This window comes from Carcharhinus amblyrhynchos, chromosome 6 (assembly GCF_965287045.1).
Source record: "Carcharhinus amblyrhynchos chromosome 6, sCarAmb.v2.hapA, whole genome shotgun sequence".
Classification (NCBI taxonomy): domain Eukaryota; kingdom Metazoa; phylum Chordata; class Chondrichthyes; order Carcharhiniformes; family Carcharhinidae; genus Carcharhinus; species Carcharhinus amblyrhynchos.
Window position 1 is genome coordinate 77,791,301 of NC_137329.1, and position 13,892 is coordinate 77,805,192.

Sequence of the window (13,892 nt, forward strand, 5' to 3'; positions counted from 1 at the left end):
ATACCGATTTTGTGCCTGCATGCTATTCTCTGGGTGCGCCAGGTGTGATGAGGTTGGAGAATTGTCCCCATAGTCTATTTTTTAGGTTTCGTAATTCAACATTCTAAAGGTATTATCGATATATTTCCATGTTTGTTGTCAACTCTACTCAGATTGCTAGGTTCCTTTTAACTTCATTCTTTGTTAAATGCCAAGTGCTCCTGTAGTTTATTTTTATTCCTATGTGCGGCAACTTGTATAAATTTCATCCATCATTGTCTGTCTCTTTGTACATTTTATTCGCTCATTCCTGAGCTTCCTCCAATTCCACTGCCTCTTTAGTTAACGTCATATGGGCATCCAGGTCATTTTTGTAAATGACAAAGTATAGGTCCCAGCACCAAGCACTGAATCATCTACATTGATAGTTCCCTCATCCCTTCTATAGCCCCAAAATTGAAATTTGCTCATGAGTATTGATTTATTATTTTTAGACAGTTCCTTATCAATTTCCATGAATTATCCTGAATCCCCATCATTTTGAATTCAACCAACAGCCATTCTTGTGGAATGTTCCCAATGTCTTTTGGAAGTCTTGAGGCTTATCACTGTGCATTTTGATACTTATTTCTTCAAAAGTAAAATGCAGGACACCAGTCAGGCTGGATTTTCACCATCTGAATCCTAGCTGATTGTTATTAACTTGATTGTTGTTGTCTGACAACTTGCATTATATAGTACCTTTGACATAATAAAATGCTCCTCTGAAAACTGTTGGACAAATTTTTACCTTGGAGAAAAGGGATCAGAATAGTTGTTTTGTTCTCCAAGAAATCCTGTGTGGACAAAAAAAATCATAATTTTAAAAATTGGGTTTCTGGGTTTTACATGTTATGCATTTCACAACAATATAAAACAATGGTGTTATGTGGAATTAATGAATGCCATTAGGCCACTGTAGGAATACTGCATGATGTCTGGTACCCATTATTAAAAAGATGGGCTTGAAAAATTGAAACTTTATTAGTGAGGCAAAATAGATTATGGGGAGTTTAATTTTTTTTAACGTTTCAATGTAGTAAATATTTTACGTCGGTTAATGGATTGATAACAAGGAGTTATAACCAATTGAGGAGGGGTCAAATGGCTTCCCTCTTTCCACTCGCCTCGTTTGACCGCAATAGGATTTTCGTTTGGAAAAGTTATACACACTGTGATCACATAGAACCAATCAAACAGTTTTTCTGGAGTTTAACAAAGAAGGTTGGTTTTATTCTATTTAAACCATTCTGGACAATGTAATAAGATCAGCTCCAACTCCCGCACATCCATGTGCACACATACAGACCCCAGGTCCATACACGTAAATACAGATTATAGAGTATGAGAGGATAGATTGGCTAAGTTAAAGTCCATATACAAAGGATACAGTTTGTAGTTTCGCAAGCCAGCTGGCTTCTGGCTGAACTTGATCTTGAAAGTTCCCATTTAAAGATTTAAGTGCTTTAGTCATTCTTCTCTGTTTACCATAATATGAAGACAAAATTAGTAGACAAAGTCAAAACTTGTTAACTGTGTAGAAAGAAGGGGAGTAGGTGTTCCATTTAGTTCAACTGCTAGTCCAGTTCTACTCAGAACAAAAGATGCTAAAACGACACAAAGGACTTGGGTAATCACATGATCTATCCAACTGCCAGAAATTTAAATATAATTGTATAGCCCAATATGATTAGTGGTCTGGAGAGCTATCTTACAAACCCAGATATTATTGTCCAAGCAATTAACCCTTGAATGATTTGTCTTCAGCACTAGAATACTATAAGTGGTTTCTGTGGACATCTTGTTGTTGGGGCAGGAAGGAAGATCATTCAAAATCCCTAGAGGATGTTGCCTTAAAAGAGGCCCAGCATTTGTCCTTAAAAGAGGCCTGGAGAATGTTGTTGTCTGTGATGCGTTTCACAACTTGTTGTGTTCTCCTCATTTTGTTTGCATTTGGAATAATGTAAATTAGAGTTGGCCATCATCAAAATCTGTCTTTTTAAATAGTCCAATTCCTGTTTCTATCATTGGATATTAATCAATATTTGTGACGAAGGACATAAAATTGAACATTGTTGAAAAGAACAACATGATGCCAAATTTTTTGTCTCATGTTCATCAGGACAAAATGACAAATGAAGCACTCTCAATAATTTATACTACAGGGGAAAAAAAGCATGCTGATTGGCCAATCAGTGTCAACTTGCAAAATGTTGTTATGGTTGTTTTTAATAGACAGATTTAGACCATTCTCAACCAGCCCACACTTGGGGCATTTGCTGAACAGTCCTATGTGAGCTAATAGCAACCAATTTAAGATAATCAGTCAAGCTTGGCACTTAATATTGGTGCATTTATGCTGACTTGAAATTACTTTTTTTTTGCATCTGATAACTGCTATATTTAAGTGCCATCAACTACTGGAGCAGCATTACACAAGGGAAGAGCAACATTCTCCTATGGTGAATCCCTGGAAATCACTGTGCACTTATATATCCTGTAATAGCTACAAGATTGGCACTTGAAATGTTGTTGGCTGCCTCGCCGCTCGTTCAGTGACATCTTGGTTGTGCTTTTCAGCACAATCTTTGGTGTTGATGGGGCAGACACTATGAGACTTTGATGCTCTGCGATGGGCAGAGCGGCGCCATACTGTGGCTGGCGGAATCCATGAGGCCCTCTCTACAAACTTCCAGCAAAAAGTCAAGTTTTGCTCCTGTTTTGAATTCCCTGGGACCTTGCGAGCCAATAGTTTCCTGTTGCTTTTTTCATGGCAATGCCTTGGCTAATGTAAACTATAAACCTTGCTTTACTATCTGAGAATTCTTCAATTTGATTGACTGATCAGCCCACTTCCTGCCTGCACTATTCCGATGCATTATTGGCACCGAATTCAAAGTCAGAACAAAATAGAGCCCTGAAAATACTTTGTGGGTCAGCTTTTATTGTGGTCAGTGGTAAGTGCCAAATTCTGGACCATTAATAAATCAGCAGCTTTTCTCATATAGTGTAGTGTTGTGATTGTTTGAAATTTGTCATTCTTGCATTTTTCCTAATTGAGTGCAAGATGAGAAATTTTGACAGCATGTCTCTTTCAGTGATGTGACAAGGAGATATAAAGTATATGTGGTTTGTAAAAAAGAAGTATGAAGCACAAGGCATCGAAGGCAGCACTGTAGAGTCCATGCTGTGTGAGGAGCCGTGTTAACACCTGCCAAGCTCCTTTGATTGGTGTAATAGCTGCCAGACCTGCTGCTTGCCACAGTGGGGCCTGGGGTAGAATGTTTGCAGTCGGCCGCAGAGTTTGTCCAGTGGACCTCAGTCGACCTCATGTGAAACTCCTCAGGGGTCGGCCCAAGGCTGGGGGAACGCGTGCAACATGAGCCCCAAGCCAGAGGCAATCCCCGACTTGAGGACCTCAGATTGGCAAGAGAACCCCCCAAATCCCAGGACCCATGTAAGCCCCCCCCCCCAACCCCATAAAATGGCAGTGGCTGTGAAACCACCCCCCCGTCCCCCCGCCCCAGCACTCCGAGGGTTGGTGCTCAGTGGTACTCACCTCCTCGCTCTCCTTCACTACTGTTGCACTTGGCCCAGACTTTTATAGACCATCTGTGATTCACACTGGTGGTCACACTGGAGAGATGGGAAAAATTTGAGAGGGGGAAATGGTCCTGCTGAACTCACTAATGATATCCATTTAAATTCATGCTAAAATCTAAATGCCCATTTTGGGGCATGGAGCATTTCACACCAGCAAAAAAAATCTGGGCATGAATCTGATTTTTTTGGGTCTTGCCCTATTTTCCAGCCTCGCCACATTAATTGACCAGTGCAGTGGGCTGGAAAGATCGCGTCCCTAATCTCTCTGTTGACATCCATGTTATTTTGATTTTGCTTCTATGAATCATATTTGGAGATTTTGCTGCGTTTAAAGACGCAATGCAATTATTCTACTTCCAATGTTTCAGGGTACCTATAATTGAAAATTGAACAGACTCATTGCTGATTGTGAGACTTCAGTTGAATTGTTACCACGTGAATATCCCTTTTCTTACAAAAGGAATAAATCTTATGCCCACTGGCATCAGAAAAGAAAATGCTGAATGGTCAGAACAAAATCCACAAAAATTATTAGATTATCAACAAAGACAATCCAAAAAATCAATTAGTGGGTTCACCAAACAAAATATTAAATATTCTGTAGTTTAAATAAGTGATATAAAAACATGCAATTCAACATTTAATATGGGTGAAAGGAAACATATTTAATACTTTTTTACATAGGCTATTAAATATTCTGTACTTTAAATAAGTGATAAAATATGCTTGTAAAGCTGCTTCAATATTGGTACCCAGAACTGAACGTTTTTCAAGATGTAGCTGTAAAATCTTTCCCCAGATATGCAAGCTGTCAGCATACTGCAGACATCTTTGGCAGAAATGTGTCAGATGTTGACTGAGACAAAGCTTTTTATGTGTGAGAGGTCTTGGGATAGTGAAAAATGCAATGTAAGGAGATAAACTGAACAGAGAGCGAATTACAAAGAAGGGAGGTGGGATTTGGGCAAGTAACAAGACAGTGAAAAAAGAGCAAAATAAGATCCAAACACCAAGTCACTTAGTAGAAAAATGAAAATATTGAGCTATGTTTCAAAATATTTCTAATAGTGGTAGCTAATTACAATATGTGCAAATGTATCATGTGCTGTATTTAAAAATTGTAATGCTTTGTTGCTGTATATTTTCTTTATCTGGCTCATGTTTCCAGATAAGGAAAATCGCAGCGCAGTGAGACATTAACAGAAAGGATTAGAAGTTAGTAGGTTTCATTTCCAGTGAGTACCAAGTTAGCTCATCTTGAGGCAGCAGTCACAGTTACCATTTGTATGCCAAAGAATTGGAAAAACAGCTAGAGTTTCTTCTCCTGATTGCTGTCTAATAACCCAAGAAAGAAATTGGGAAAGTATGAATGTCAAGGGTAAATAAAATCATGATCAAATATAATACCAGTCATATCTGGGCTTGTACATTTTGAATGACCACTTGTAAGGTGCGGAACAGTTGTAATGCCTGTGGAACTCTTAAGGACATCAATGCTAACAGGATAGTCACAAAGAAATTAGCAGGGTCAAAAACTGTTCCCAACACATCTACTAATTTTAAGCGGTAATTTTGACTTTGACATAAGACCTTCATTAAATGGAAGATCCATTTAGGTTTAGTACTTCTTTTGTTTTGGACTGTGATTGTGAACTTGCAGTTCAACATCTAATACGGGAGAAAGGAAATATGCTTAATTTTTTTTACATAAGCTATTAAATATTCTGTAGTTTAAATCAGAGGATGTGCTGTTGTATATGTAGGATATTATCAGTGTGATGGAGAAATTTCTACTAACAGACAGTGCTACACTTAAGCGGATAGACACGCTGAACAATAGAATTTTAAATTATTAAATAGACCTATGTTTATATATCCTGGAAGATTTGAGTTATGTCATAGAACATAGAATCCTTACAGGGCAGAAGAAGCTATTTGGCCCATCGAGTCTACACAGACTCTCTGGCCCAGGCCATCTCCCCTGTCCTATCCTTAAAACCCCACATGTGTCCATTGTCTACTTGTATTGGGACAGACAGTGATTTAGCACAGCCAGTTCACCTAACCTGCACATCTTTGGACTGTGGGAGGAAACTGGAGCATCCAGAGGAAACCCACACAGAATGCAAATCCACACAGTACCCAAGGCCAGAGCTGAACCTGGGTCCCTGGAGCTGAGACAGCAGTGCTAAACATTGTACCCTGAGTTATGTTAGATTATTATATTTCTAGATTATTTGTGTAGATTTATCTAATTTCCTAGTTTTTAAAATAAATGCGATGTGGAACTGTAATAGAATATTTGATAATATTCTCACAGGGATAACTTCAGAAGAAAGAATTTCTATTCGTCTCCACATGTAAGAGAGCGGTCCCCTCATAAAAGGGAAACATCATACTACAGAAGAGAATCTCCTCACAGCCGCTCTGGATCAAGCATCAGCAGCAGAAGCTATTCGCCAGAAAAAAACAAACAGCCAACTTCCCATCAGTCCCAGTTCAACAAAAGTAAGTATATAGAAGGAAAGCAAGGAGAGGGCCTTTTCATTGATAAAAATACAATTTTAAAATGTGATAATTTAGACCATTTTTAAAATGTATGGTGATATTGCAGAAAATAAATGATTGCTTGTCAAACAGTACAGTATTTGGCAAGCAAATAGTAAAAATTTAAATTATAATAAAACAAGAACAATTGTAGGGAGAGGAGAAGGACAAATTGCTTCTCAGCACCTTTGTACTTCACTCCATGCTCATGAAGCCAACTAAAATATTCTAGGAAATTGTATATAAGGTTAAAATCTCTTTCTTGCTTACAATGCCTGCCATCTAAAATCTTGAGGGTCATTAGGATTGTAATGTGTGGAAAAGAGCATAAAATGTACTGGGGAATGGTTTTTAATAGGAAACACTAAAGTTGAGGAATATTTTGACATATTGACATATGCCAGTGCTGTCTTTCTTATTCTCTTTCCTGCCTTCCAGCTCTCATTTCTTCTCAATTCAACTAATTTGTTCTACTGCGTTATACTCCAAATATTGTGCTTTGGATTGTTCCTGTAAGCAGGTTCCACTATATGTGGACATGTTGTCAGCTTGACTCACAAGTCCCTAACGTAGAACCCTAACATAGCAGTTTCTCCAAACATTTCTAATTAAGACAAGGGCAGTAATTTCTTGAACACTAAAGCTTTTGCTTATTACTGAAAACACGAGCTGAATTTTCACTGGGGAGATGGAAAACAAGAGCCGGTCTGTTTTTGAGTCAGAAACCCCAGTTTCTGGGGAAACTGGTTAAAAGTTCAGATTTTCACTGAAGTGAATTCTTAATTGATATGGAAATTGGATAGCCTCTTATGCACTGTAGGGATTCTGTGTTCTATGACATAACTCAATTAGGGATCTTGTGGTGAAGGATCCTCTTGGGGAGAGTGATCATTGTATGGTGGAGTTTCTGGTGCAGATGGAGGAGGAGAAAGTGGGTTCCCGGACACGCGTCCTTTGTTTGAATAGAGGGGAGTACGGTAGGATGAGAGAAGAATTGGCGAATGTGGACTGGGAGAGCGCGTTGGAGGGAGGGTCTGTTGAGGAGCAGTGGAGGATCTTTAAGGAGATCTTTCTTGGTGCTCAACGGAAATTTATTCCGATGGTCAAAAAGGACAGTAGGAGGAGAGGTAATAAGCCGTGGATAACGAAGGAGGTGAAGGAAAGTGTTAAACTAAAAGCAGAGGAATTTAGAGTAGCTAAGAGTAGTGGGCGAGAAGAGGATTGGGAGAGGTTTAAATGTCAACAAAGATTGACAAAGAAGTTGATAAGGAAGGGTAGGAGAAACTATGAAGCTGGGCTAGCCTTAATATAAAAAAGGATAGCAAGAGTTTTTATAAATATATAAAAAGGAAGAGGCTGGCTAGGGTGAATGTTGGTCCTTTAGAGGATGAGAAAGGGGTCCTAGTGGTAGGGGATGGGGATATGGCTAAGGTATTGAATAACTTTTTTGTTTCTGTCTTCACGGAGGAGGACATGAATAATTTGCCGGGTGTTAGAGATGGAAAGGTGGTAGGACTGGAGGGTCTTAATAACATTACTGTTACTAGAAAGGCGGTGCTCGACAGACTGGAGGGGCTGATTGTGGACAAGTCCCCAGGACCGGATGGAATGCATCCGAGGGTTCTGAAAGAAATGGCGGAGGTGATAGTGGATGCCTTGGTGGTTATTTTCCAAACGTCGCTGGATTCTGGGGAAGTGCTGGATGATTGGAAAACGGCTAATGCTACGCCGTTGTTTAAGAAGGGTGCCAGGCAAAAGGCGGGGAATTATAGGCCGGTTAGTTTAACGTCTGTGGTAGGTAAAATGTTAGAATCTGTCATTAAGGAGGAAATTGCGAGGCATCTTGAAGGGAATTGCTTGATAGAGCAGACGCAGCACGGTTTCATTAAAGGGAAGTCGTGTCTGACAAATTTACTGGAGTTCTATGAGGATGTGTCTAGGGCGGTGGATAGAGGAGAGCCAGTGGATGTGGTCTTTCTAGATTTTCAGAAGGCGTTTGACAAAGTACCTCACAAGAGGTTATTGCAGAAGGTCGAGGGACATGGAGTTGGGGGTAGGGTGTTAGCGTGGATAGAGGATTGGTTGTCAAATAGGAGGCAGAGAGTGGGGGTCAACGGGTGCTATTCGGATTGGCGGATGGTGACTAGTGGAGTGCCCCAGGGGTCGGTGCTGGGGTCTCAGCTTTTTACCATTTATATAGATGATCTGGAGGAGGGAACCGAGTGTAGAGTGTCGAAATTTGCTGATGACACCAAGATTGGGGGAACGGCAAATTGTGCGGAGGGTGTGGAGAGTCTGCAGAAGGATCCAGATAGGCTGGGCGAATGGGCCAGGAAATGGCAAATGGAATTTAATGTTGGCAAGTGTGAGGTGGTCCACTTTGGTAGGAAGAATGGTAGGAAGGACTATTACTTACGTGGCGAAAAACTGCAGCAGGCGACGGTGCAGAGGGACCTCAGGGTCCTTGTGCATGAGTCGCAAAAGCCCAGCTTGCAGGTGCAACAGGTGGTCAGGAAGGCGAATGGGATGCTGGCCTTCATAGCGAGGGGGATTGAATATAAAAGTAGGGAGGTCTTGCTGCGGCTGTATAGGGCATTGGTGAGGCCACAACTGGAGTACTGTGTGCATTTTTGGGTGCCGCACCTGCGCAAAGATATTTTGGCCTTGGAGGGAGTGCAGAGGAGGTTTACTAGGCTGATACCGGAGTTGAGGGGGTTGAGTTATGAGGAGAGACTGAATAAACTGGGCTTGTACTCGTTAGAGTTTAGAAGAATGAGAGGAGATCTCATTGAGACGTATAAGATGATGAATGGGATGGATAGGATAGAGGTGGCAAGACTCTTCCCGCTCAAAAAAGACAGTAGGACTAGGGGGCACAGCCTCAAGATAAAGGGGGGGCGGTTTAGAACAGAGTTGAGGAGGAACTTCTTCACTCAAAGGGTGGTGAATCTCTGGAATTCTCTGCCCGTTGAAGTGGTGGAGGCTGCCTCGCTAAATATTTTTAAGACGCGGGTTGATGGGTTTTTGATAGGAGAGGGGATTAAGGGTTCTGGGGAGAGGGCGGGAAAGTGGAACTGAGCAACGACAGATCAGCCATGATCTTATTGAATGGCGGGGCAGGCTCGAAGGGCTGGATGGCCTACTCCTGCTCCTATTTCTTATGTTCTTATGTTCAATCTTCCAGGATATATAAACATTGGTCTATTTAATAGTTTAAAATTCTGTTGTACAGCATGTCTATCTGCTTTAGTGTCACACTATCTGTTAGTAGAAATTTCCCCAAGACACTGATAACTAGTGTCAGTCCTCCAGCTCCTCTGTTACATCTCTTTTCCCTTTGATGAAGTGGAAGGATTTGGCACAACCATTAGGTCATTCCCCACATTTCATCTGATGCACCCCTTTTCTACTTTTATTGGCACTTAGTGGACAGGAATCCCATTTCTCTTCATAGATGCTGACCTGGCTGTAATGCTGGAGGGTGTGAGGGAGGAGAGGGAGGTACTTATGGAGGTCAATGTCAATGCTCTCAATAGTATTTGGTTTTCTTGGATTTCATTGTATGCTGATGCTGCTAGTTTCTGACTTTTAAGGAAAGTGAGGTGTCATTTAAGTCAGGCAAGGAGCACCTGAAAACCCCAGTGGAACACGTCCAGGACAGCTTTGGCAATGTCTAACATAAAGGAACTAATGATTTCCACCAAGTTGTTCAAACCAAATGGCTGTTTTTTCTGAAAGAATAAATAGGCTCCCATCTGCAAAGAGAAATACAGGATTGGTGTTGGAACAAAGGAGAAGGCCCCAGAAGCTGAACTGGAGCAAATACTGACATTTTGTGTGTTATTTGACTTATGTAATGCCAAGATTGCCACTCTGTTGGACTTCTAGCAGTTTTTATGAGAGATTCTTGGTTTTCTAAGTAAGTGCAGAGTTCAAAAGCAGAGGGTGTGATTAACCTGTATAAATCATTGTTGAAGCTGAAGAAGATCTTCTGTCCACTTTTGATGCTGTATTTCATGAAGGATGTGAAAGTCTTTAAGAGAATGTCGTAGAATCTGCTACCTTGAAACAGGTTATTCAGTTGAACTGGTTCACATCGATTTTTAATACTTCTCAGGAAGTTTCCTTCCACTCTGATTACCTCCTCTCACATTGCTTTGTGTCCTTCCACTTTTTTCTTCTTTTAACAAAGATACATATTGCATGGTTACACATAATCATGTCACTTTCTGCACACATTTACACACTTCCATAAGATGTTTTATTCACGCAGGGTAGGTCAAGAGTCGTATCTGGCAACAGCGTTCACCTTTGCGTCTCACTGGCAGGATTATCATCAGCAAGGCACACTTCCACATACTCATGTGAGAGTTTTGATGATGCAGATTTCCAAAACTCTTTACAACCAACCAATTACACAGTTCACAATTTGGCCACTTCTGGGAAAACATCCAGCACTGAGTTTTTGATGTAACTTTCGAGATCTTGGATCATTTTTCACAGATTGCGAAGCTCCTATATCCTTTTCTGTTAAACAGTAAAACTGACCTCTGCCTGAGAGGGATTTGCTGCTTATCCTCACAAGAATTCTGTATTCCTCTTTTTGTCTTTGCTTTTTCTTTTGTCTGCATCCGCACCTTCACCCTTCAGCCTCTTTTGTAGCTCTCCTTTGTGGCTGTTGGTCCCATGGCTTCTTCCTTACTTTCCTTCCTGTTGGCACTACTTCTAGGTCAGAATCGCCAGGTCACATGGGCCAGTATCTCCTATTATCCAAGAAAATTACTGAATCCTTTTACAAGTGATGTGAACTCTTAAAAGCCCTTTTCAAACATTCTTTAAAAGGCCTGTGGAATTGGTAATTGTTTTTAAGAAATTATGAATTTGCCTTACTGACGTGCTTCTGGATCAAATGTTGTCACAATGACTTACGTCCTTTGATGCCACTGCTATTTTTATTTCTGAATAATATTGCTATTCCTCCATCCTTTCTATCTGTCATTTCCAAATACATTTCAGCATGCAATATTTAACTGTCATCCTATCTTGTCTGCAGACGTGTTTCAATTATCCCTAGTAAATCTAGTTTCTTCTAATTAATGCCTTCAGTTCCTGTTTTTTGATGTTCTAAACTTTGTTACACAGCCATTTTAATATGCCCTTATTTTTCATACTCCTTTATTATCAAATATTTTTAAATATTACATTCCACAAGTGTTATGTTCCTTTTGTTTTTTTTAATGCCCTTTCATCTTGTTTGCTAATCTTTAGGTTAATATTATGCCCAAAGAGTTTTCTAAGATATCAGATCTTAGAATAACAATAGAGTTTAGTAGTAGGCAAAGTGTAGAAACTCTCATCATTAGAAAGTAAAGAACAATAAAAATAAATGGAGTGCTCAAAATTGAGGGGTTTTGATGAATTAAATAGGAATTCCTGTATCCTTAGCGAGTATGATGTGGGTATGCTGGAGTTGGACTGGCGTAAACACAGTAAAAAGTCTGACAACACCAGGTTTTAGTCCAACCTATTTATTTGATAATATACTCACAAGCTTTCGAGGGACACCCTCTTCGTCAGGTGAATGGAGAGTTCTGGCCTCAGACAGAGCATATAAAGCACAGACAGTTTAGAGATTACTGATTAGAATGCAAATCCTTGCACCTAACCTGCTGTTCAAGACCTGAAGTGGCTGATAATGTGAGTGGAAGGAGCACTGATCACAGGTTAGAGATGTGTATTGTCTCCAGACAGTATAGTGAGTGAGGTTTTGCAATACTGTTCTGTTTGCTATCCCATATGGGCTGTACCTGAATGAATCTGAAAAAACTAAGCAAGTGGTTTACTCAGGATACTTACTAGATTTACAGGGGGGATTTTTTTTTTACTCAGCAGTTTTTGTCCTCTGCCAAGATTTTATTCATCATGTTTTAATTGTTTATTTAATGTTTACAAGACGTTCTCATTTAGAAGATACAAAATATTTAAACTGGAAGTTTTATTTCTAAAGTTAAATGAACATCTTGCATAAAGCCCCTATTCAGCCAAGTTTGGTGTCTGGACTTATAGACAATCTTTTGGAAGGATGGGATAAATGAGGAAAAGGCTAACCCTGCTGTTTCAGTAATTGCACTTTGGGTTTTGTGGATTATTTTGTAGTCATCTTCAAAGCAGTGGCCTGGAATATGATGCGGATTTTAACTAAGCATTTTTGACTTGAGCTCAGGATTACAGTTGCTTTAAGTCTGCTGTGTTCCAAATGCTTTTAAAATGTGGATTTAGGGATCACAACCATATCCTATCTTGTCTCTGAGTTAAGTAAGTGAAGAATTATTAATTTATTTATGCTTTTAGAATATTTCAGTCACCATTTGCAGCTTCCACATTTTTCTTTCCTACTTAATTGTTTGCCATTATTTCAGTGCTGTTATCTTAATCTTAAATTACCTTAATCTGTAAAATTGGTTTCACACATTAGTTATTGTAATAATGTAATGCCTGAATATGAGGCTATTCCTGGTCTGAACCCCTTTTCTTTAAAAGTTAGTAACTTTCTTGGCAATGAATCGAATCTCTCAGGGACAGAGGTGAATTATGCTTAGAACCCAAGGGAATAGGGGAGATCCTAAATGAATACTTTACATCAGTATTCACAAAGGAGAGGGATGTGTTGACTGGGAGTGTCTCAGAGGGAGATGTTGACCTGTTAGAGAAAATCTCCATTACAAGGGAGGAAGTGTTAGGTTTTTTAGGAAACATTAAAACTGACAAATCCCCAGGGCCTGATGGCATCTTTCCTAGACTGCTCAGGGAGACAAGAGATGAAATTGTTGGACCTCTGACGGAAATCTTTGTCTCTTCATTGGACACAGGTGAGGTCCCTGAGGATTGGAGCATAGCGAATGTGGTACCGTTATTTAAGAAGGGTAGCAGGGATAACCTGGGTAATTGTAGGCCGGTGAGCTTGATGCCTGTGGCAGGGAAGTTGCTGGAGAGGATTCTCAGAGATAGGATGTATGCACATTTAGAACGGAACAATCTCATTAGTGACAGACAGCATGGTTTTGTAAGAGGGAGGTCGTGCCTTACAAATTTGGTGGAGTTTTTTGAGGAGGTGACATAAACGGTTGATGAAGGAAGGGCTGTGATGTTGTCTATATGGATTTCAGTAAGGCGTTTGACAAAGTCCCTCATGGCATGTTGGTGAAAAAGGTTCAGGCTCATGGGATACAAGGAGAGGTGGCTAGATGGGTAGAGAACTGACTTGGCCACAGGAGACAGAGGGTAGCAGTTGAAGGGTCTTTTCCTGGCTGGAGGTCTGTGACCAGTCGTGTTCCACAGGGCTGTGTACTGAGACCTCTGCTATTTGTGATATATACAAATGATTTGGAAGAAGATGTAACTGGTGTGATCAGTAAGTTTGCAGATGACAATGAAGATGGCTGGACTCGCTGATAGCGATGAATATTGTCGGGCAATACAGCAGGATATAGATAGGCTGGAAAATTGGGCGGAGAAATGGCAGATGGAATTTAATCCAGATAAATGTGAAGTGATGCACTTTGATAGAACTAATGTGGGGCAGAGTTGCACAATAAATGGCAGAACCATCAAGAGTATAGAAACACAGAGGGACCGAGGTGTACAAGTCCGCAAATCCTTAAAGGTGACAGCACAGGTGGAGAAGGTGGTGAAGAAGGCATAGGGCATGCTTGCTGTTATAGGAT

General features: G+C 40.3%; 1 protein-coding gene across 6 annotated transcripts in view; it reads left to right on the forward strand.

Moving 5' to 3' along the window:
* The window catches only part of pphln1 (periphilin 1), a 150,744-nt gene that overhangs the window by 63,296 nt on the left and 73,556 nt on the right, over positions 1-13,892 (forward strand). For all 6 annotated transcript variants that reach the window (XM_080190732.1, XM_080190733.1, XM_080190731.1 and 3 more), the window contains one exon: positions 5,942-6,129. In XM_080190732.1, coding sequence (XP_080046858.1) covers positions 5,942-6,129 — 188 coding nt within the window. The remainder of the gene's footprint in view (positions 1-5,941; positions 6,130-13,892) is intronic.